The following is a 24,886-nucleotide window of genomic DNA, read 5'->3' as shown; positions in this document are numbered from 1 at the left end:
CACAGATAAATAGCCTGGAGACAAGGCTTGAGAAGATGCAAGAAAGGTTTAACAAGGACCTAGAAGAAATAAAAAAGAGTCAATATATAATGAATAATGCAATAAATGAGATCAAAAACACTCTGGAAGCAACAAATAGTAGAATAATGGAGGCAGAAGATAGGATTAGTGAACTAGAAGATAGAATGGTAGAAATAAATGAATCAGAGAGGAAAAGAGAAAAACGAATTAAGAGAAATGAGGACAATCTTAGAGACCTCCAGGACAATATTAAATGCCCCAACATTCGAATCATAGGAGTCCCAGAAGAAGAAGACAAAAAGAAAGACCATGAGAAAATACTTGAGGAGATAATAGTTGAAAACTTCCCTAAAATGGGGAAGGAAATAATCAGCCAAGTCCAAGAAACCCAGAGAGTCGCAAACAGGATAAACCCAAGGCGAAACACCCCAAGACACATATTAATCAAATTAACAAAGATCAAACACAAAGAACAAATATTAAAAGCAGCAAGGGAACAACAACAAATAACACACAAGGGAATTCCCATAAGGATAACAGCTGATCTTTCAATAGAAACTCTTCAGGCCAGGAGGGAATGGCAAGACATACTTAAAGTGATGAAAGAAAATAACCTACAGCCCAGATTACTGTACCCAGCAAGGATCTTATTCAAATATGAAGGAAAAATCAAAAGCTTTACAGAGAAGCAAAAGCTGAGAGAATTAAGCACCACCAAACCAGCTCTCCAACAAATGCTAAAGGAGATTCTCTAGACAGGAAACACAAAAAAGGGTGTATAAACTCGAACCCAAAACAATAAAGGAAATGGCAATGGGATCATACTTATCAATAATCACCTTAAACGTAAATGGGTTGAATGCCCCAACCAAAAGACAAAGACTAGCTGAATGGATACAAAAACAAGACCCCTATATATGTTGTCTACAAGAGACCCACCTCAAAACAGGGGACACATACAGAATGAAAGTGAAGGTCTGGAAAAAGATATTCCATGCAAATAGAGACCAAAAGAAAGCAGGAGTAGCAATACTCATATTAGATAAAATAGACTTTAAAACAAAGGCTGTGAAAAGAGACAAAGAAGGACACTACATAATGATCAAAGGATCAATCCAAGAAGAAGATATAACAATTATAAATATATATGCACCCAACATAGGAGCACCACAATATGTAAGACAAATGCTAACTAGTATGAAAGGGGAAACTAACAATAACACAATAATAGTGGGAGACTTTAATAACCCACTCACACCTATGGATAGATAAACTAAACAGAAAAGTAACAAGGAAACACAAACTTTAAATGATACAATAGACCAGTTAGACCTAATTGATATCTACAGGACATTTCACCCCAAAACAATGAATTTCACCTTTTTCTCAAGTGCACATGGAAACTTCTCCAGGATAGATCACATCCTGGGCCATAAATCTAGCCTTGGTAAATTCAAAAAAATAGAAATCATTCCAAAGATCTTTTCTGACCACAATGCAGTAAGATTAGATCTCAATTACAGGAGAAAAACTATTAAAAATTCCCACATATGGAGGATGAACAACACGCTGCTGAATAACCAACAAATCACAGAAGAAATCAAAAAAGAAATCAAAATTTGCATAGAAACGAATGAAAATGAAAACACAACAACCCAAAACCTGTGGGACACTGTAAAAGCAGTGCTAAGGGGAAAGTTCATAGCAATACAGGCATACCTCAAGAAACAAGAAAAAAGTCAAATACATAACCTAACTCTACACCTAAAGCAACTAGAAAAGGAAGAAATGAAGAACCCCAGGGTTAGTAGAAGGAAAGAAATCTTAAAAATTAGGGCAGAAATAAATGCAAAAGAAACAAAAGAGACCATAGCAAAAATCAACAAAGCCAAAAGCTGGTTCTTTGAAAGGATAAATAAAATTGACAAACCATTAGCCAGACTCATCAAGAAACAAAGGGAGAAAAATCAAATCAATAAAATTAGAAATGAAAATGGAGAGATCACAACAGACAACACAGAAATACAAAGGATCATAAGAGACTACTATCAGCAATTACATGCCAATACAATGGACAACGTGGAAGAAATGGACAAATTCTTAAAAAGTACAACTTTCCAAAACTGAACCAGGAAGAAATAGAAAATCTTAACAGACCCATCACAAGCACGGAAATTGAAACTGTAATCAGAAATCTTCCAGCAAACAAAAACCCAGGTCCAGATGGCTTCACAGCTGAATTCTACCAAAAATTTAGAGAAGAGCTAACACCTATCCTACTCAAACTCTTCCAGAAAATTGCAGAGGAAGGTAAACTTCCAAACTCATTCTATGAGGCCACCATCACCCTAATACCAACACCTGACAAAGATGCCACAAAAAAAGGAAATTACAGGCCAATATCACTGATGAACATAGATGCAAAAATCCTTAACAAAATTCTAGGAATCAGAATCCAACAACACATTACAAAGATCATACACCATGACCAAGTGGGCTTTATCCCAGGGATGCAAGGATTCTTCAATATCTGCAAATCAATCAATGTAATACACCACATTAACAAATTGAAAAATAAAAGCCATATGATTATCTCAATAGATGTAGAGAAAGCCTTTGACAAAATTCAACATCCATTTATGATAAAAACTCTCCAGAAATCAGGAATAGAAGGAACATACCTCAACATAATAAAAGCTATATATGACAAACCCACAGCAAACATTATCCTCAATGGCGAAAAATTGAAAGCATTTCCCCTAAAGTCAGGAACAAGACAAGGGTGCTCACTCTCACCACTACTGTTCAACAGAGTTTTAAGTTTTGGCCACAGCAATCAGAGCAGAAAAAGAAATAAAAGGAATCCAAATTGGAAAAGAAGAAGTAAAACTCTCACTGTTTGCAGATGACATGATCCTCTACATAGAAAATCCTAAAGACTCCACCAGAAAATTACTAGAGCTAATCAAAGAATATAGTAAAGTTGCAGGATATAAAATCAACACACAGAAATCCCTTGCATTCCTATACACTAATAATGAGAAAATAGAGAAATTCAGGAAACAATTCAATTCACCATTGCAATGAAAAGAATAAAATATTTAGGAATATATCTACCTAAAGAAACCAAAGACCTATATATAGAAAACTATAAAACACTGGTGAAGGAAATCAAAGATGACACTAATAGATGGAGAAATATACCATGTTCATGGATTGGAAGAATCAATATAGTGAAAATGAGTATACTACCCAAAGCAATCTATAGATTCGATGCAATCCCTATCAAGCTACCAATGGTTTTTTTCACAGAGCTAGAACAAATAATTTCACAATTTGTATGGAAATACAAAAAACCTCGAATAGCCAAAGCAATCTTGAGAAAGAAGAATGGAACTGGAGGAATCAACCTGCCTGACTTCAGGCTGTACTACAAAGCCACAGTCATCAAGACAGTATGGTACTGGCACAAAGACAGAAATATAGATCAATGGAACAAAAGAGAAAGCCCAGAGATAAACTGACCCACCTATGGACACCTTATCTTTGACAAAGGAGGCAAGAATATACAATGGAGAAAAGACAATCTCTTTAACAAGTGGTGCTGGGAAAACTGGTCAACCACTTGTAAAAGAATGAAACTAGAACACTTTCTAACACCATACACAAAAATAAACTCAAAATGGATTAAAGATCTAAACGTAAGACCAGAAACTATAAAACTGCTAGAGGAGAACATAGGCAAAACACTCTCCGACATAAATCACAGCAGGATCCTCTATGACCCACCTCCCAGAATACTGGAAATAAAAGCAAAAATAAACAAATGGGACCTAATTAAAATTAAAAGCTTCTGCACAACAAAGGAAACTCTAAGCAAGGTGAAAAGATAGCCTTCAGAATGGGAGAAAATAATAGCAAATGAAGCAACTGACAAACAACTAATCTCAAAAATATACAAGCAACTCCTACAGCTCAATTCCAGAAAAATAAACGACCCAATCAAAAAATGGGCCAAAGAACTAAATAGACATTTCTCCAAAGAAGACATACAGATGGCTAACAAACACATGAAAAGATGCTCCACATCACTCATTATCAGAGAAATGCAAATCAAAACCACAATGAGGTACCATTTCACGCCAGTCAGAATGGCTGCAATCCAAAAGTCTACAAACAATAAATGCTGGAGAGGATGTGGAGAAAAGGGAACCCTCTTACACTGTTGGTGGGAATGCAAACTAGTACAGCCACTATGGAGAACAGTGTGGAGATTCCTTAAAAAACTGGAAATAGAACTACCTTATGACCCAGCAATCCCACTGCTGGGCATACACACTGAGGAAACCAGAATTGAAAGAGACACATGTACCCCAATGTTCATCGCAACACTGTTTATAATAGCCAGGACATGGAAGCAACCTCGATGTCCATCAGCAGATGAATGGATAAGAAAGCAGTGGTACATATACACAATGGAGTATTACTCAGCCATTAAAAAGAATACATTTGAATTAGTTCTAATGAGGTAGATGAAACTGGAGCCTATTATACAGAGTGAAGTAAGCCAGAAAGAAAAATACCAATACAGTATACTAACACATATATCGGAGAAGGCAATGGCACCCCACTCCAGTACTCTTGCCTGGAAAATCCCATGGACGGGGGAGCCTGGTAGGCTGCAGTCCATGGGGTCGCAAAGAGTCGGCACGACTGAGCGACTTCACTTTGACTTTTCACTTTCATGCATTGGAGAAGGAAATGGCAGCCCATTCCATTGTTCTTGCCTGGAGAATCCCAGGGACGGGGGAGGCTGGTGTGCTGCAGTCTATGGGGTCATACAGAGTCGGACATGACTGAGGTGACTTAGCAGCAATGCATATATATGGAATTTAGAAAGATGGTAACGATAACCCTGTATGTGAGAGAGCAAAAGAGACACAGATGTATAGAACAGTCTTTTGGACTCTGTGGGAGAGGGAGAGGGTGGGATGATTTGGGAGAATGGCATTGAAACATGTATAATATCATATAAGAAACAAATCGGCAGTCCAGGTTCGATGCAGGATATACGATGCTTGGGGCTGGTGCACTGGGATGACCCAGAGGGATGGTACGGGGAGGGAGGTGGGGTTCAGGAAGGGGAACACGTGTACCCCTGTGGTGGATTTATGTTGATGTATGGCAAAACCAATACAATATTGTAAAGTAAAAAATAATAATAATAAAGAAATGATAAATGTTTAAAAAAATAAATAGAAGATATAGGAAAAAACAATGGAAATTTAAAATTTAAAAATACAATAACCAAAAATTAAAAACTTATTGGATAGAATCTATAGCAAAATGGAGGGGGCAGAGAAAAGAATCAGTGAGCTTGAAAACAGAACAATACAAATTACCCAATCTGAAAAACAGAGAGAAAACAGACTTGCGGGGTGGGGTGGGGCGGTGGGGGGAAGGAAAAAAAGAGTTCCTCTGGGAACTGTGAGACTATAGCAAAAGATCAAATGCTTTTGTTATTGGATCTTGGAAAGAGAGGAGAATAGGTAGGGCTGAAAAAGTACATAAAGAAATAATGGCTACAAACTCCCCCAGACATAAGCACAGAGATTCAAAAGCTGAGTGAGCTCCAAACAAGATAAACCTAAAGAAATCCATACCAAAATACATCAAAGTCAAATTTCTGAAAAACAAAGACAATCAAAACTTGAAAGGAACAGGAGAGAAACACTACTTTATCAATAGGGAAAGACAATTCAAATGACAGCAGGCTTCTCATCAGAAATCAGAGAGATCAAGAAGGAATTTGCATAACATTTTTCAAATGCTGAAAGAGAAAAGAAGTGCTGACCTAGAATTCTATACCCAGTGAAAATATTCTTCAGGAATGAAAAGCAAATCAAGATGTTCTCAGATGAAGAAAAATCAAAAGAATCTGCCACTAGCAGAAGTACTATAAAAGAATGACTAAAGGAAACTCTATATATACATAGGAAATGATTAAAGAAGGCACACTGGGACATCAGTAAGGAAGGAAGTATAGAAAGAGTAAAAATCTGGATAAATACATTTTCCATCTCCTTTTGTTGGGCTTCTCTGGTGGCTCAGATGCTAAAGAATCTGGCTGCAGTGCAGGAGACCCAGGTTTGATTCCTGAGTTGGGAAGATCCCCTGGAGAAGGGCATGGCAACCAACTCCAGTATTCTTGCCTGGAGAATTCCGTGGACAGAGGAGCTTGGTGGGCTACATACAGTCCATGAGGTCACAAAGAGTCGGACATGACTGAGCAACTTTCACTTTCACTTTTTCCACTTTTGAGTTTCCTAAATTCTGTATAATGGATGAAACAAAACTTATAGCACTGTCTGATGCGGTTCTAAATGTGTGTAGAGAAAAATTTTAAGACAATTATAAATAGGGAAAGGTAAATGCCAAAGCCTTTGACTGTGTGGATCACAATAAACTGTGGAAAACTGAAAGAGATGGGAATACCAGACCACCTGACCTACCTCTTCAGAAATTTGTATGCAGGTCAGGAAGCAACAGTTAAAACTGGACATGGAACAACAGACTGGTTCCAAATAGGAAAAGGAGTACGTCAAGGCTGTATATTGTCACCCTGCTTATTTAATTTCCATGCAGAGTACATCACGAGAAATGCTGGGCTGGAAGAAGCCCAAGCTGGAATCAAGATTTCTGGGAGAAATATCAATAACCTCAGATATGCAGATGACACCACCCTTATGGCAGAAAGTGAAGAGGAACTAAAAAGCCTCTTGATGAAGGTGAAAGAGGAAAGTGAAAATGTTGGCTTAAAACTCAACATTCAGAAAACTAAGATCATGGCATCTGGTCCCATCACTTCATGGGAAATAGATGGGGAAACAGTGGAAACAGTGTCAGACTTTATTTTTCTGGGCTCCAAAATCACTGCAGATGGTGACTGCAGCCATGAAATTAAAGGACACTTACTCCTTGGAAGGAAAGTTATGACCAACCTAGATAGCATATTCAAAAGCAGAGACATGACTTTGCCAACAAAGGTCCATCTAGTCAAGGCTATGGTTTTTCCTGTAGTCATGTATGGATGTGAGAGTTGGACTGTGAAGAAAGCTGAGTACCGAAGAATTGATGCTTTTGAACTGTGGTGTTGGAGAAGACTCTTGAGAGTCCCTTGGACTGCAAGGAGATCCAACCAGTCCATTCTGAAGGAGATCAGCCCTGGGATTTCTTTGGAAGGAATGATGCTAAAGCTGAAACTCCAGTACTTTGGCCACCTCATGCGAAGAGTTGACTCATTGGAAAAGACTCTGATGCTGGGAGGGGCAGGAGGAGAAGGGGACGACAGAGGATGAGATGGCTGGATGGCATCACTGACTTGATGGACGTGAGTCTGAGTGAACTCCGGGAGTTTGTGATGGACAGGGAGGCCTGGCGTGCTGCGATTCACGGGGTCACAAAGAGTCGGACATGACTGAGTGACTGAACTGAACTAAATTGAAAGGGACATAAAAGGAGGTAAAGTTTCTACATTTCATTCAAATTGGTCAAACTGTGTGTATGTATGTATGTGTGTGTAAAACAGTACCCAGAGCAACCAATGTAAAGCTATGAAAAGAAGTACACTCAAGAACACTATAAAAATCAAAGTGGAATTATTAAAAAGTGTTCAAATAACTCATAGGAAGGCAGAAAACAGAAAATCGATACAAACAATAGAGAGAACAAATAGAGAACCAAAAATGAAAAAATAGCAAACTTAAGTTCTAATAGATCAATAATTATATTACATGTAAATAGCCTAACCACACCAATTAAAACAGACTAGCAGAGTGGATTAAAAAATAAGACCTAACTATATGCTGTTTACAAAAACTCATCTCAAATATAGTAATAAAAGCAGGTTGAAGGCAAAAGGATGAAAAAGATATACCATGCAAATGTTAATAAAAAGAAAACAAGAGAATCTATATTTACATCAGATAAAATGGATTTCAGAAATAAGAAAATTAAAAGGAGAGAAGGACATTACTTACTGATAAAAGGGTTAGTCCACGAAGAAGACATAGCAATCCTAAAATGTGTATGTACCAAACAACAAAGCTACAAAAGTAAAAACTGAATAACTAAAAGGAGAAATAAACAAATCACAATTACAGTTGGAGATTTTAACAATCCTTTTGCAAAAAGTGATAGAACTAGATAGAAAATCAGCTATATCAGTTGACGCTGAAAAAGCATTTGATAAAATGTAGTAATTTATGATAAAATCTTAAAGAAACAGAAGTAGTAACTTCTTTAATTTGACCAAAATCCAACAGCTAACATTATACTAATGGTGAAAACCAAATGCCTTCCGGATAAGACTGGAAACAAGACAGAGATATTCGTATTAACTACTTTTATTCAACATACTGCTGAAAGTCCTAGTTAATGTAAGTTGGCTAAAAAGGAAATAAAAGGCATACAGATCAGAAAAGATGAAATAATCTGAAATGTCATGATTTTCAGATAACATAATTGTCTATGTGGGAAATTCCAAGGAATCTTTAAAACAAACAAAAAAAAAACGTAGATCAAATAAGCAAGTTCAGCAAGGTCCCAGAATGTAACATAAATAATTGTTATTTCTGTGTATTAGCAATGAACACATAAACACTGAAATTTCAAGTACCATTTACAATTGGTCAGAAAAGTGAAATACTTAGGTATATATACACAGAACATGTATGAGTCTTGTCTGATGAAAACCATAATAAACTGATGAAAAAAAAATAAAAGAATATATCTAAATCCTGGTGGCTCAGAGGTTAAAGCATCTGCCTGCAAGGCGGGAGACCCGGGTTCAACCCCTGGATCGGGAAGATCCCCTCGAGAAGGAAATGGCAACCCACTCCAGTGTTCTTGCCTGGAGAATCCCACGGACGGAGGAGCCTGGTAGGTTACAGTCCACGGGGTCGCAAAGAGTTGGACACGACTGAGAGACTTCACTTCACTAAACAGAAATGTAGGACATACTATGTCCACGGATTGGAGGATTCTTCATAGGAAAGATGTGAATTCTCCCTAAATTGATATGCAGGTTTAAAACAATTTGTATCAAAATTCCAACAAGATTTTTTACAGTTACAGATAAGATTATTCCAGCATTAATTATATGAAAAGGCAAAGGAATTAGATAGTTAAAGGATTTTGAAAAGGAATAAATGTAATTAGTCTATCCAATTTCAAAGTTTGTTATATAGCTATAGTAATCAAAATTGTGTGGTATTAGTGGAGGAACAGACACACAGATCAATGGAATAGAATAGAGAAACCAGAAACAGAAGCTCGCAATCATGCCTAACTCATTTTTGTCAAAGAGTGAAAGCAATTCAATGGAAGACAGTATTTTCAAGAAATGAGGCTAAAGTAATTGAATATCTATAGGCAAAAAAAAAGAATCCCATCTAAGTCTCATACCTTATACAGAAATTAATTCAAAATAGATCATGAGCTTAAACACAAACTATAAAACATAGGAGAAAATATTCAAGATTTAAGGTGAGGCAAAGAATTCTTAGATTTAACACCAAAAGTATGATCTGTAAAAGGGAAATTTGATACCTCATCAAAATTAAATTTTTTTTGCTCTGGGAAAAACCTTGTTAAGAGGATGAAAAGACAGGGCATAGACTGGGAAAAATATTTGCAAGTCACATAACCAACAAAAAAACTAGAATCTAGAATTTAAAAAGAACTCTTAAAATTTAACATTAACAAAACAAATCCAGTTAGAAAATAGGGAAAACATATCAAAGGAGTCTTCACTAAAGAGGATACACAGATATACACAAAAAGATGTTACACATTAGGAAAATGCAAATTAAAACTACAATGGGTTATTACTATACGCCTATTAGAATGGCTAAAATTTAAAAGTGATAACACCAAATGCTAGTGAGGATACAGAGAAACTGGGTCACTTACACACACCTAGTGGGAATGTAAAATGATACAGTCATTCTGGAAAAAGCTTGGCAATTTATTTTAAAAAGTTTAATTAAAACTAAATATGTGAGTACCTGGGTTACCCAAAATTGCATTGGTGGGGATTTATCCCAGAGGAAAAAATAATATGTTCCCATAAAACTTGAATATTTATAGCAGCTTTATTCATAATAGCCAGAACTGGAAATAACGCAGGTGTCCTTCAATGGATGAAAGCTTTAAAAAAAATCTGTGGTATAGCCATACCAAGGATATATTACTCAGCAATGAAAGTATCCAACTATCGATATATGCAATAACCTAGATGAATCTCTAGAGAATTATGTTGAGTGAAAAAAGTCAACCCTAAAATACTACTTATTATATAGTTACATTTATATAACATCCTTGAAAAGAAAAACTTACAGAAATGGAGAATAGACTAGTTAGAATTAGAACAGAACAGGGCCAGGAGTTAAGGAAGGGGTGAAGTAGGAGGGAAGTGGGGGTGGCTGTAAAAGGACAACACGAGGTATCCTTGGAGTGATGGAAATGCTCTGTATCTTGACTGTGTCAATGTCAATATCCAGATTATGATACTGTACTACAGTTTTGCAAGAGGTTACCATTGGGGGAAACTGGTAAAGCATAAATGGGGATTGCTATTATTTTTTACAACTGCATGTGGATACACAATTGTCTCAAAAGTTTAGTTTAAAAATGAAAAATTATCTATAAACTGCCCATTTACTATTTATGAAGGTGCTTGACTTCTCATATTTAGAGGAGTGAATAATAAAGAGTAAATTTAGCCAGACCTAATATGGTTTCCTTCTATAATTGCATTGTGGCCATGCAGTCACAGGAGAAGAGAAGCTGCCTTCATCATATTTCCATAAAGTTTAGATGGTCCTCCTCTTAGGTAGGTCCATAAGATGTGCCTGTAAACCCTTGTTCAGAGCACAGCAGTCAGTGAGTCTTCTCTGACTTGGAGGAAATGATGAGCAGTTCTTTCCCAGGGACAATCTTGGGATAATGCCATTTTACATCTTTATTAATAGTCTGGATAAATGAACTGTATTCATATGAATTAATTAAGGAGAACTGCAATACCCAAGAATAGGGGAATTTAATTTCAAGTAATCTTAATATATTAAGACAAAGATTCATTAAAATAAATGCTCTCCAAAAAAGAAAACGCTTTATCTTTTTAAAAGGTATAAGAGAAAATATGACTTGGAAATGAAAAGAAAACTGAACAGGTTTTTAAGAGTAATACAGGAACTTCCCTGGAGGCCCAGTGGTTGACTCTGTGCTTCCCCTGCAGGTAAGCAGGGGCTCAATCCTTGGTTGGGGAACTAAGATCAAGATCCCACATTCCATGTGGCCAAAAAACAAAATGAAAAAACAAACAAACAAGAAAAAAACTTTATCCAAATACTACTATGTATACTGTATTATTTTTATATGATGATAATAATGATGTAAAAGTTGCATGGGTAAAAGCAGACTACCAGTCAAAAATGACATGGAACTGAGAACATGCCCTGCAGTCAGTACACCTACAGCCTAGGGACTAGAAAACCCACCATGACTCTCAAATTTCTCCTCCCCTCTAACACAGCTCTTAATATTTATTTACTGAGTTCTGACTGCAACCAATCCCCTGTTACTTTTACACCATTCTATAACTTTGTAATTGGCTTCGCTCTTCACCTGGTAGGAGGTGCCTAGGCAGCATCCTTATCCTGTTCCTTTTCTAGTAGCCCTGATACATGGCAGTCTTGAACGAGAATAGAGATTGAAGAAAGAGACTATAATAGTATGAGTCATGAGTTCTAGTCCTAAATCTTCCACCTACCACTTGTGCAATGTTTGGTACGGCAAAATCTCTCAGAGTCTCAGTTTCTTGCCTTACTCATAAGATTGCTGGGATTTTATGAAATAAAATGTGAAAGAATTTTGATAACCTAAAAGGACAGGGTACAGTTAAAATGAACTAAAGTCTAATGAAAGTGAAAAGTAAAAGTCGTTCAATCATGTCTTGACTCTTTGTGACCCCATGGACTATACAGTCCATGGACTTCTCCAGGCCAGAATACTGGAGTGGGTAGCCTTTTCCTTTTCCAGGGGATCTTCCCAACTCAGGGATTAAACCCAGGTCTCCTGCATTGTGGGCGGATTCTTTACCAGCTGAGCCACAAGGGAAGCCTGGTAGAACAGTAGAAAAACAAGACACAGTCCATTACCTTAAATGGAGCTTAAAATCTAGTGGAGGAGATATACTATAAGAATCAATCAGTTGGGCTTACTGAGCAGCTTCTGTGTACATGGGACCATGCTAGGTGTGCTGTGACACTCCCTACTTCTCTTCAGTTGAAGATTTGGGTTCATGGCTTTCTGGCATCTTCTTCATCCCAAGTCCTGCCATCATCCTGGAAGATTCCAAGGTCCATAGAGATCACCCACCAATGTCTTGACATCTCAGTTCCTCAGTCTCCTTATCTCTAATGACTGTCTCCTCTCTCCCACTTTGCCAACTACTTGTATAAGGACACCATGAGTTGTATCATCAATAACTGCTCTACTTCTGAAATACTAAAATTAGATATTTGGATTCCAGTTTCTCCTTTTTACATAATTTGTACTCAATACAATCATAAGTACCTTAAATTACTTGCCCAGTTCCCTTTACTTTGCTTCTTTATTCAACACAGAGTCTACAGAGTTCCTTATTTTAATCACTGTCTAAGTAAAATATTCAATTCTCTTGCCCCATCGTCCTTCCACTCCACTCATGTGGCAAAACCTCAACCCTGGATAAACTCAACCATCTTCTCATGTCTATACTAAATGTTAATAAACATAAAGGTGGGGTCTCAGGCCTTGATTGGGCTCTCCATACCAACTGCTCTCCCCAGTCAGTTTTCTTTTCCATTTTCCACAGTGATTATTTCAAACTTTTTTCATTCTCTTGCAAACACTGCTCTTTCTCTTTCTCTCTCACTTTTAGCAGATAACTTTGCTTCCTACTTCGGAGCACATAGAAACCACTGAACAAGTCCTTTGATTTCCTCTCAAGTTATAAACCCATTTGGGACTTCCCTGATGGTCCAGTGGTTAAGAATCTGTCTGCTAATGCAGGGGACACATGTTCAATCCCTGGTCTGGGATGCCATGGGGCAACTAAGCCCATGGGCCATAACTACTAAAGAGCCGGTGCTCTGCAACAAGAGAAGCCATGGCAAAGCTGCGCATGGCACCAAAACCCAGAGCAGCCAAAAAAAAACCATTTGGATCTCTGTTCATCCTCCCTTTCTTTCTCCTGTTACAGTGGACAAGGTTGATCTCCTGACTAATGCCAGCCATTTTCTGAGTCCTAAACCTGCCCTTTTGGAGACTTCCTCACCAGTATTCAAACATACATGAATTTCCTTTTAACTCGGTTCCACATTCTCTTCTTTTTGAAACCAGACTTTTTGGAAAGTGTTATCTACAGTCACCATTTGCTCATCTCATATGCCCTCCTCAACTCACTCCCATTCACCATCCCATGGCATGTTATCTAGGAAGCAATGTGTTTTCTGCCCTTCATCGGAACTGCTCTTATTAAAGTCTCCAGTCACCTTCAGGTTGTTAAATTTAGCAGTCACTTTTTATCCCTTATTTTGTTTGACTCATTGGTAGCATATGATACTCCTGACTACTTCTTTCTTGAAACACTCTTTAATCTAGCTTCTGTAACACACACGCTTTTGACTTTTCTTCTACTTCTCTAGCTGTTTTGTCTCAGCTGTTCGAAGTACTCCTTTTATCCATATAGAGAGGTTTTCCTTACGTTTCTGCCTTTGAGTGTTTTCATCAAGCAACATATGGGAATATATCCATCATATGACTTGTATTACCATCTACCTATTGATGATCCTCACATTTATCTCCAGCCCAGACCTCCAAACCCATAAGTCAAACTATTTGTTGCAAATCCACACATGGTTGTTCCAAAGACGCTCTCTCAAAATTATGTGAATGATTCCATCAAACCAGAAAATGAAATTGTCCTTAATCTGTTCTCATACTCAAACTTCTGCCTAGAGTACCTTCTTCCTTACTTCCTATACTCATTAATCCCCAAGTTTCATTGATTCTGCCTCCTCTCAATTTCATCTACTTTTCTCTATCCTCACAAACATCATTTCAGTAACAGCCTCCTAATTGGTCTTGCTACTTTCATTCTGGTACCAACCATCTACTTTCCACACAGCAGGGAGAGTGATTTTTCTAAAGCACAAATCTATCTATGTCTCTGCTATGTTACTAAATCCTGCAGGAGTTTCCCATTGTCCAAATTCCCTAGGGTAGGCATTCATATACCCTCAAGATCAGACCCCTGACTTCCTCTTCATTCTCAGCATCTCCTTCCTCATTTCCTTTCTACATACTCTATGCTACAGCACCACTGATGTCACTTTTAGTTCCTCAAACAAACCAAGCTTTTTCTTGCAGATGTCATATCTTCCCTGAAATTATTCTCCCAACTTTTTGCTTTGCCCTTGATTACTCATACTTCAGGACTCAATTTATCAGTTCCCTTTAAGAATATTTTCTGTTTCATTAACTAGGCCAGAGCCCCTCCTTTGTGCTCCCATCCAAGACCTCCTTGTTTAATGATTTATTTTCCCCCATCAGGCAATATGCACCATAACTCCTCTAACGATAGGACCCATGTCTATCTTACTTTGTAGCCTCAGCATCTACCTACAGTATCTGGCACATGATAGATAAGCAATTTATTGTTGAATGTGATTGTGTAAGGATCTGAGATAAGTGGGGGCTGTGAAGTGAGGCACAGAAGACAAGCAAACAGGGAAACATTATGAGAAGAGGAGAGAAGAAAACATACGGCAGATAAGTGGACTTCTTACCATCCTAGCAATGGCGAGCAGTTTCGACCTAGCTGTGTAAACAAGTGGCTGTAAGAAGTTGTTTAAAGAGAAGTCCAGTGTCTTTTCCATGGCAAGGTTCTCCACCTCCAAATGAATTAAGGCCACAGCCTTGTTCCCTATGGCAAGTATCTCTGCCGATTATCCCAAATCAGCTGGGTGGATTTTCATCAGCTTTGATTACCGTTATCAAATTATTCTCTGAAAAGCATTCAGATTGGCTATTTCATCTCTATTGTTACTTATTCATTCTAAATTATCTCTTAATCTGTGGCTGGAGAAGGAAATGGCAACCCACTCCAGTGTTCTTGCCTGGAGAATCCCAGGGACAGAGGAGCCTGGTGGGCTGCTGGTCCACAGGGTTTCACAGAGTCAGACACAACTGAAGCGACTTAGTATGCATGCATGCATTGGAGAAGGAAATGGCAACCCACTCCAGTATTCTTGCCTGGAGAATCCCAGGGACAGAGGAGCCTGGTGGGCTGCTGTCTATGGGGTCGCACAGAGTTGGACATGACTGAAGTGACTTAGCAGCAGCAGCAGCATCTGTGGCTAATATCTAGATTAACTGGTCTTTCCTCTCAATTCATCTAATAGAATTACTAGGCCTATATCCCCCAAAAGTCTTGTAATACACTATTTTAGTACTCAGAACTAGACTTTCTTTTTCTTACTCCTACAACAGACCTACACATCGTGATCTGGCTTCTTGGCTCTTTGCTCCTGTGATCACTATGATATCTGCTCTCCAACACCTCCCTAGTATCTCATTCTGCTTCTGCAACTAAGGCTCATGATTTTGAATCTTAGAGCTCACTATAGACTTAAAACCAGTTTTTAAGAGGACATAAAATTCAGGGGCCTGAAACTGGCAAAACAGTCCCTTCTATTTTAGAATAAAGACAAATTTGGCTATATATAGGCCATATTTTCTCAACTCACTGATAAAGTATCCTTTAGTATGATATATAAGTTAAAATGTCATCTATTTTTCCTTTTGATGATCTAATTCTAGGCTTTTGTCTAGACAAAATTTGATTTCATCTATAGCATTTGTGCCAAAACATAGTAATGCATTTGTCTAAATCTCAAAAGTTTCTGTGCAAGATACTTCTGATGGGACTTCCCTAGCAGTCCAGTGGTTAAGACTCTGTACTTCCACTGCAGGGGACCTGGGTTCCATCCCTGGTTGGGAAACAGATTAATGTGGCAGAAAGTGAAGAAGAACTAAAGAGCTTCTTGATGAAAGTGAAAGAAGAGAGTAAAAAAGTTGGCTTAAAACTCAACATTCAGAAGACTAAGATCATGGCATCTGGTCCCATCACTTCATGGCAAATACATGGGGAAACAATGGAAACAGTGAGAGACTTTATATTTTTGGGCTCCAAAATCATTGCAGATGGTGACTGCATACATGAAATTAAAAGACGTTTTCTCCTTGGAAAAAAAGCTATGACAAACCTAGACAGTATATTAAAAAAGCAGAGACGTTATTTTACCAATAGAGGTCTGGTCTAGTCAAAGCTATGGTTTTTCCAGTAGTCATGTATGGACGTGAGAGTTGAACTATAAAGAAAGCTGAGTACCGAAGAATTGATGCTTTTGAACTGTGGTGTTGGAGAAGACTCTTGAGAGTCCCTTGGACTACAGGGAGATCCAAATCAGTCAATCCTAAAGGAAATCAGTCCTGAATAGTCATTCGAAGAACTGATGCTGAAGCTGAAACTCTGATACTCTGGCCACCTGATGCAAAGAACTGACTCACTGGAAAAGACGTGATGCTGGGAAAGATTGAAGGCAGGAGGAGAAGGGGACAACAGAGGATGAGAGATGGTTGGATGGCATCACCAACACGATGGAAATGAGTTTAAGTAGGCTCTAGGAGCTGGTGATGGACAGGGAAGCCTGGCATGCTGCAGTCCATGGGGTCGCAAAGAGTCGGACACAACTGAGTGACTGAACTGAACTGCGCAACCAAAAATAAAAGATACGTTGGCTGGAAAAGTAGGAACACAACAGTTACAGGGCAAGATTAACAACAGTGAAAAAAAAAGAAAAAAATTCTCAAAACAATTATCAGATATAATGTTAAATAAAAATAGCAAAAAACAAACCTCTCTGAAAAGTATGGTCTTAATATGTAAAAAATACATATTTTTTACATATATTTGTATTAGTTAGTGTTAGTTGCCCAGTCATGTCTGATTTTTGGTGATCCCATGGACTGTAGCCCACCAGGCTCCTCTATCCATGGAATTCTCCAGGCAAGAATACTCATGTGGGTTGCCATTCCCTTCTCCTGGGGATCTTCCCAGTCCAGGGATTGAACCTGGGTCTCCTGCATTGCAGGAGATCCTTTATAGTCTGAAAGAATATAGGGAAGCCCCATATACATGTATATGTATGGGAAAAAAGACAAGAAAGAAAAAATTAGGACATTAACATTTTTCCATAGTGGAAATTATAATTTCCTTATACTTTTCCATGCTTTCCAGATTTTCCAAAAAAGCATATATTTATTTTTAAAAGAAGGAACAAAAGTTTGAGATTGTAATAACATATCAAAAGCCAAGCTTTGGGAATTTTTTTGAACTGATTTTTCCATGCACATCATTTGAAAATGAATATCAAAATTATATAATTATACCCCCCAAATAATTAAGGTGACATGAGATTTTTCTCCATTTACCAGAGTTCCTCTTTTTCTTCCTTCAGGCTTTGAATTTCTATTCCCAAAATTGGTAGTTTAGGCATAAGATCTTTACAGGTATTTTCACTTGAAGTTAAATTAGCAGCTGCAGTTTTTTTACCTACAGTAAAATGATTTAATTGCTCAAATTCTTGTAAAAGCTTCAAGACCTGTTAAGTAAAAAGACAAATATTCTATTTTGTATACTCTTATATGTGACTGTAAAAAAGTATGTTGATTTCATTACATGCTTAAATGATTATTAGCTTAAATAACATAAACTGCATCCAAATTGAAGTCTTATTCCAATTTAACACTTTGTAGTTGTTACCTAATCTAACTCATTTTTACCATAGGCATAGGAGTGCATTAAGTCCACGGTTTTTAGAAAAGAGGGTATTTTGGGTCTCTAGGATTAGCTTCCTAGAGTGCTGTTTAGGGTTGTGCTCTTTTAACAAGCAAAAAGATGTGTTACCCTATTAGAGCTTTTGCATTATTATCACATATTTCTGTTCTCAAGTTTACAGTGTACTTCATTTATTGAAAAGCAATAATATACTGTTGCAAGAAAACATTAGAAATAATATTAGCTATACATGACAGAGCACAGAAGTCTTCCAATCAGATTTTACTTGTTTGGAAACACTTGAACGTGTAAGGATTCCCAGACTATTGTAGTGATTCTCAGATTTTAGCTAATAAGAGCATAACCTAAGGAGTTAAAAAAAATGCGGTCTCACATCGACACCCCACTCCTGAGATTCAGGTCAGTGGTATGGGCTGGGAAATGGGAACATGCACTTCAAATAAGTCTCCCAGACAATTCTGATTCTAGTGGATGCTTTGAGAGTCATTGCTCTGCTGTGTAGTTTGGCAAAATACTTGGCCAGGTTTTGTTGCTTTGTTTTGTTTTTTGACAAACAGATTCCTTTCCTCAAATGCATATTTTCATGTAAAATGAAAAAATGCCTCCAGAAGGCAGCAGAAAGGGTGGATGGGGGATAGTTTCAAGAATGGAAGATGAATCTCCATTCAAGTATTGCATGAAGAGAGACAACAACCTGTCTGACTCCCATTCTGAGCCTCTCTGAAAATGCAAAGTTTTTATAGTTATTATTAATATGTTTGATTCTAAGAACACAATCTAAAGATCAATTTAAGTTACTTTATTGAATCTTTTTTATCTTCTTGGCCTTTTCAATTTTCTGAAGAAAGACCACAGTGTGTGATATGGGTTATAATCCCATAAAGCTATATATATAATCTCATATGGATTATAACCTCTCCAGGGGAGAAATTTGCTCTTACACTGGGAATTAGGAGGTGGGAAGATACAGACAGGTGAAGAAGAGACTATACCAAGCATTTAGAAGAGAGTAATAGAAGAGACTATTTCAAGCATAATCAATATGGTCAAAGGCATAGTGTGTAACTGAGCAGGGAGTATTTTTGCTCAAGTGAGGAGGATGGTCTTCCTGGAGTAGAGGCTACAAGGTGAGGAGCTGAGGAAGTAAGACAAGACTGAGGGGAGGGATCAGATGATGAAGAGACCTGAAAGACAGTAATTTTCTTAACAAACTTGTGTAACTTTTGTGAACAGGAAGACAGACTCCAAGATGCTATTTAAATCACTGATTTTTATAGTCATTGTAAAAACTTAAACATTACAAATAGTCAATGTTAGTTTCTTAAAAAGTAAATATATATATATAAAACTATAAAACACTGGTGAAAGAAATCAAAGAGGACACTAATACATGGAGAAATATACCATGTTCATGGATTGGAAGAATCAATATAGTGAAAATGAGTATACTACCCAAAGCAATCTATAGATTCGATGCAATCCCTATCAAGCTACCAATGGTTTTTTTCACAGAGCTAGAACAAATAATTTCACAATTTGTATGGAAATACAAAAAACCTTGAATAGCCAAAGCAATCTTGAGAAAGAAGAATGGAACTGGAGGAATCAACCTACCTGACTTCAGGCTCTACTACAAAGCCACAGTCATCAAGACAGTATGGTACTGGCACAAAGACAGAAATATAGATCAATGGAACAAAAGAGAAAGCCCAGAGATAAATCCACGCACATATGGACACCTTATCTTTGACAAAGGAGGCAAGAATATACAATGGAGAAAAGACAATCTTTTTAACAAGTGGTGCTGGGAAAACTGGTCAACCACTTGCAAAAGAATGAAACTAGAACACTTTCTAACACCATACACAAAAATAAACTCAAAATGGATTGAAGATCTAAACATAAGACCAGAAACTATAAAACCGCTAGAGGAGAACATAGGCAAAACACTCTCTGACATGAATCACAGCAGGATCCTCTATGACCCACCTCTCAGAATATTGGAAATAAAAGCAAAAATAAACAAACGGGACCTAATTAAACTTAAAAGCTTCTGCACAACAAAGGAAACTCTAAGCAAGGTGAAAAGACAGCCTTCAGAATGGGAGAAAATAATAGCAAATGAAGCAACTGACAAACAACTAATCTCAAAAATATACAAGCAACTCCTACAGCTCAACTCCAGAAAAATAAATGACCCAATTAAAAGAACTAAATAGACATTTCTCCAAAGAAGACACATAGATGGCTAACAAACACATGAAAAGATGCTCCACATCACTCATTATCAGAGAAATGCAAATCAAAATGGTACAATGAGGTACCATTTCACGCCAGTCAGAATGGCTGCTATCCAAAAGTCTACAAGCAATAAATGCTGGAGAGGGTGTGGAGAAAAGGGAACCCTCTTACACTGTTGGTGGGAATGCAAACTAGTACAGCCACTATGGAGAACAGTGTGGAGATTCCTTTAAAAACTGGAAATAGAACTGCCTTATGACCCAGCAATCCCACTGCTGGGGCATACACACTGAGGAAACCAGAATTGAAAGAGACACGTGTACCCCCAAAGTTCATTGCAAAAACACTGTTTATAATAGCCAGGACATGGAAGCAACCTAGATGTCCATCAGCAGATGAATGGATAAGAAAGCAGTGGTACATATACACAATGGAGTATTACTCAGCCATTAAAAAGAATACATTTGAATCAGTTCTAATGAGGTGGATGAAACTGGAGCCTATTATACAGAGTGAAGTAAGCCAGAAAGGAAAACACCAATACAGTATACTAACACATATATATGGAATTTAGAAAGACGGTAACGATAACCCTGTATGTTAGAGAGCAAAAGAGACACAGATGTATAGAACAGTCTTTTGGACTCTGTGGGAGAGGGAGAGGGTGGGAAGATTTGGGAGAATGGCATTGAAACACGTATATCATATAAGAAATGAATCACCAGTCCAGATTTAGTGCAGGATACAGGATGCTTGGGGCTGGTGCACTGGGATGACCCAGAGGGATGGTACGGGGAGGGAAGAGGGAGGGGGATTCAGGAAGGGGTACACATGTACCCCTGTGGTGGATTTATGTTGATGTATGGCAAAACCAATACAATATTGTAAAGTAATTAGCCTCCAACTAAAATAAATAAATTTAAATTAAAAAAAAGAAGTAAAGAAAGTCAAACAGAATTTAGACTTGTCATTCTAGCAAAGTGAGAATTGCTGATGGTTTCTAAAGTGGAAGGCGACCTTGACACTAAGCACTTTCTAGGTATTCTGGATTCTCAAATGACCAAGTCACTGGATATTATAAGTGGTCAGCTTTGCTCTTTATCATGAAGACAGTTAAGTCCACAGGACCCTTCATGGCACAGATGCTGTGGAACAGGAGTAACTGTTCCACAGGCTCCTCCTTACCGAAATTTTATCCTGGTGACATAGCTCAATCTCACAACCAGCCATGTCGAAGTACCATAAAGCATTCAGTTGTTTGTTCCACTTTCTGCTTAAGGCTCTAGAGGAGTGAGGACAGAGATCACGCTGAGAAACACCAGGCAACTTGGTACCTGTTCATTATTCCGAGTCTGGTGTCCCTATCTGTAAACTGAGGAAGGCGGCCTACGTGAATCCACCCTCTTCTGGCTCTAAAATGCTGTGGCCCAAATAAAACAACAGCCTCAACAGCCTATAAAACAAGGGCTTCAATAAATACATAAAATACAATTTTTAGTCACTCTTAGCAAGACTCGGAGAAGGCAATGGCAACCCACTCCAGTATTCTTTCCTGGAAAATCCCATGGATGGGGGAGCCTGGTGGGCTGCCGTCTATGGGGTCCCTAAGAGTTGGACACAACTGAGCAACTTCACTTTCACTTTTCACTTTCATGCATTGGAGAAGGAAATGGCAACCCACTCCAGTGTTCTTGCCTGGAGAATCTCAGGGACGGGGGAGCCTGGTGGGCTGCCGTCTATGGGGTTGCACAGAGTCGGACATGACTGAAGCGACTTAGTAGCAGCAGCAGCAGCAAGACTATCTTTAAGTCTAAAGCACTCTACGTTATAAAGAGAAACTAGAAAATAATCAAAGAATCAAAGGTTCAAAACTGAAACTTTTAATGAGTATAAGTTTGATGGGAAATAGAATACCCATAGTCTCAAAGTGCCTCCCCACAGGTAATTATTAATTGCAAAGGCAGTTGTAATAAATTTATAGTGGAGAAATCCGACAGATAGTACCTTACCCAAAGTAAATAGAACAAAAGGATACCCTTTTTTGTTCTGATACAATGCACTGAGAAGGATACAGCATCACTTCTGCAGTATTCTTGCCAAAATTATGTAATCTAAATTTTATTGTGAGGAAACATGAGAAAAGCCCAAATTGAGGGACATTCTTGAAAACAAATGATTTGTACTCTTCAAAGAGAGTAAAACCATGAACAAGAAAGAATGAGGAACTGTTGCAGATTCAAGGAACTTTAGAGATATGACAGTTAAATGCAATGTATGGTCCTGAATTGGACCTTGGACTAGGGAAAAAAATATCTTTTGCTATTGAGTGGGACAATTGGTGAAATTTGAATAAGAGCTGTAGATTATAGTACTATATTAATTTCCTGATTTTGAGACTTGTACTGTGACAAAAAGATGTCACTATTTTTAGCAAACACATGGAAACATTTGGGGTTAAAGGAGTATTAGGTATCCAACTCACTCCCAGGGTTCAGGAAAAAAGTGTGTATGTATGTGTGTAGAGCAAGAGCAAGAGAGATTGATAAAACCAAATAGGTACCATGTTAACATTTGGAGAGGTCAAAGACTATGGAGAATCCTTATACTATTTTGCAACTTTTCTGTAAATCTGAAATTATTTCAAAATAAAAAGTTTTTTTAAATGAGAGGGAGAGAGAGTCCCATTATCAGGATAGTGATCTGGATCTCTGGCTTTATATTATATTCTTCTCACTTCCTTTCATTCTTTATGTTAAGTTTTTTTTTTTTTTAAAAAGGTTCAGGTTTGTTTTTTTTTTTAATTTTATTTTTAAACTTTACAAATTGTATTAGTTTTGCCAAATATCAAAATGAAACCGCCACAGGTATACATGTGTTCCCCATCCTGAACCCTCCTCCCTCCTCCCTCCCCATACCATCCCTCTGGGTCGTGCCAGTGCACTAGCCCCAAGCATCCAGTATCGTGCATCGAACCTGGACTGGCAACTCGTTTCATACATTGCTTTTATTTCCAATATTCTGGGAGGTGGGTCATAGAGGATCCTGCTGTGATGTATATCAGAGAGTGTTTTGCCTATGTTCTCCTCTAGGAGTGTTATAGTTTCTGGTCTTACGTTTAGATCTTTAATCCATTTTGAGTTTATTTTTGTGTATGGTGTTAGAAAAGTGTTCTAGTTTCATTCTTTTACAAGTGGTTGACCAGATTTCCCAGCACCACTTGTTAAAGAGATTGTCTTTAATCCATTGTATATTCTTGCCTCCTTTGTCAAAGATAAGGTGTCCATATGTGCGTGGATTTATCTCCAGGCTTTCTATTTTGTTCCATTGATCTATATTTCTGTCTTTGTGCCAGTACCATACTGTCTTGATGACTGTGGCTTTGTAGTAGAGCCTGAAGTCAGGTAGGTTGATTCCTCCAGTTCCATTCTTCTTTCTCAAGATAGCTTTGGCTATTCGAGGTTTTTTGTATTTCCATACAAATTGTGAAATTATTTGTTCTAGTTCTGTGAAGAATACCGTTGGTAGCTTGATAGGGATTGCATTGAATCTATAAATTGCTTTGGGTAGTATACTCATTTTCACTATATTGATTCTTCCAATCCATGAACATGGTATATTTCTCCATCTATTAGTGTCCTCTTTGATTTCTTTCACCAGTGTTTTATAGTTTTCTATGTATAGGTCTTTAGTTTCTCTAGGTAGATATATTCCTAAGTATTTTATTCTTTCCGTTGCAATGGTGAATGGAATTGTTTCCTTAATTTCTCTTTCTGTTTTCTCATTATTAGTGTATAGGAATGCAAGGGATTTCTGTGTGTTGATTTTATATCCTGCAACTTTACTATAATCATTGATTAGTTCTAGTAATTTTCTGGTGGAGTCTTTAGGGTTTTCTATGTAGAGGATCATGTCATCTGCAAATAGTAAGAGTTTTACTTCTTCTTTTCCAATTTGGATTCCTTTTATTTCTTTTTCTGCTCTGATTGCTGTGGCCAAAACTTCCAAAACTATGTTGAATAGTAATGGTGAAAGTGGGCACCCTTGTCTTGTCCCTGACTTTAGAGGGAATGCTTTCAATTTTTCGCCATTGAGGATAATGTTTGCTGTGGGTTTGTCATATATAGCTTTTATTATGTTGAGGTATGTTCCTTCTATTCCTGCTTTCTGGAGAGTTTTTATCATAAATGGATGTTGAATTTTGTCAAAGGCTTTCTCTGCATCTATTGAGATAATCATATGGTTTTTATTTTTCAATTTGTTAATGTGGTGTATTACATTGATTGATTTGCAGATATTGAAGAATCCTTGCATCCCTGGGATAAAGCCCACTTGGTCATGGTGTATGATCTTTGTAATGTGTTGTTGGATTCTGATTCCTAGAATTTTGTTAAGGATTTTTGCATCTATGTTCATCAGTGATATTGGCCTGTAGTTTTCTTTTTTTGTAGGATCTTTGTCAGGTTTTGGTATTAGGGTGATGGTGGCCTCATAGAATGAGTTTGGAAGTTTACCTTCCTCTGCAATTTTCTGGAAGAGTTTGAGCAGGATAGGTGTTAGCTCTTCTCTAAATTTTTGGTAGAATTCAGCTGTGAAGCCGTCTGGACCTGGGCTTTTGTTTGCTGGAAGATTTCTGATTACAGTTTCAATTTCCGTGCT

The 24,886-nt window shown here is 37.6% G+C and overlaps 1 protein-coding gene across 13 annotated transcripts in view; it reads right to left on the bottom strand.

The window, feature by feature from the left end:
- The window catches only part of CCDC30 (coiled-coil domain containing 30), a 146,084-nt gene that overhangs the window by 55,671 nt on the left and 65,527 nt on the right, over positions 1-24,886 (bottom strand). For 10 of the 13 annotated variants that reach the window (XR_015157059.1, XR_015157058.1, XR_015157054.1 and 7 more), the window contains one exon: positions 17,623-17,792. The exons of the other annotated variants lie outside the window; for them this stretch is intronic. Coding sequence is in view for 6 of the 10 variants with exons in the window: in XM_086382562.1 (XP_086238688.1) it covers positions 17,623-17,792 (170 nt within the window). In the remaining 4 variants the exon portion in view is untranslated. The remainder of the gene's footprint in view (positions 1-17,622; positions 17,793-24,886) is intronic. 13 annotated transcript variants of the gene reach the window in all.

The sequence above is a fragment of the Bos grunniens genome, chromosome 3, assembly GCF_055505025.1.
Source record: "Bos grunniens cultivar Pamir isolate PY7600 chromosome 3, Bosgru_T2T1.0, whole genome shotgun sequence".
Taxonomy (NCBI): domain Eukaryota; kingdom Metazoa; phylum Chordata; class Mammalia; order Artiodactyla; family Bovidae; genus Bos; species Bos grunniens.
Note: the sequence above shows the minus strand (reverse complement) of the source record. Positions and strands in the feature narration are given on the sequence as shown.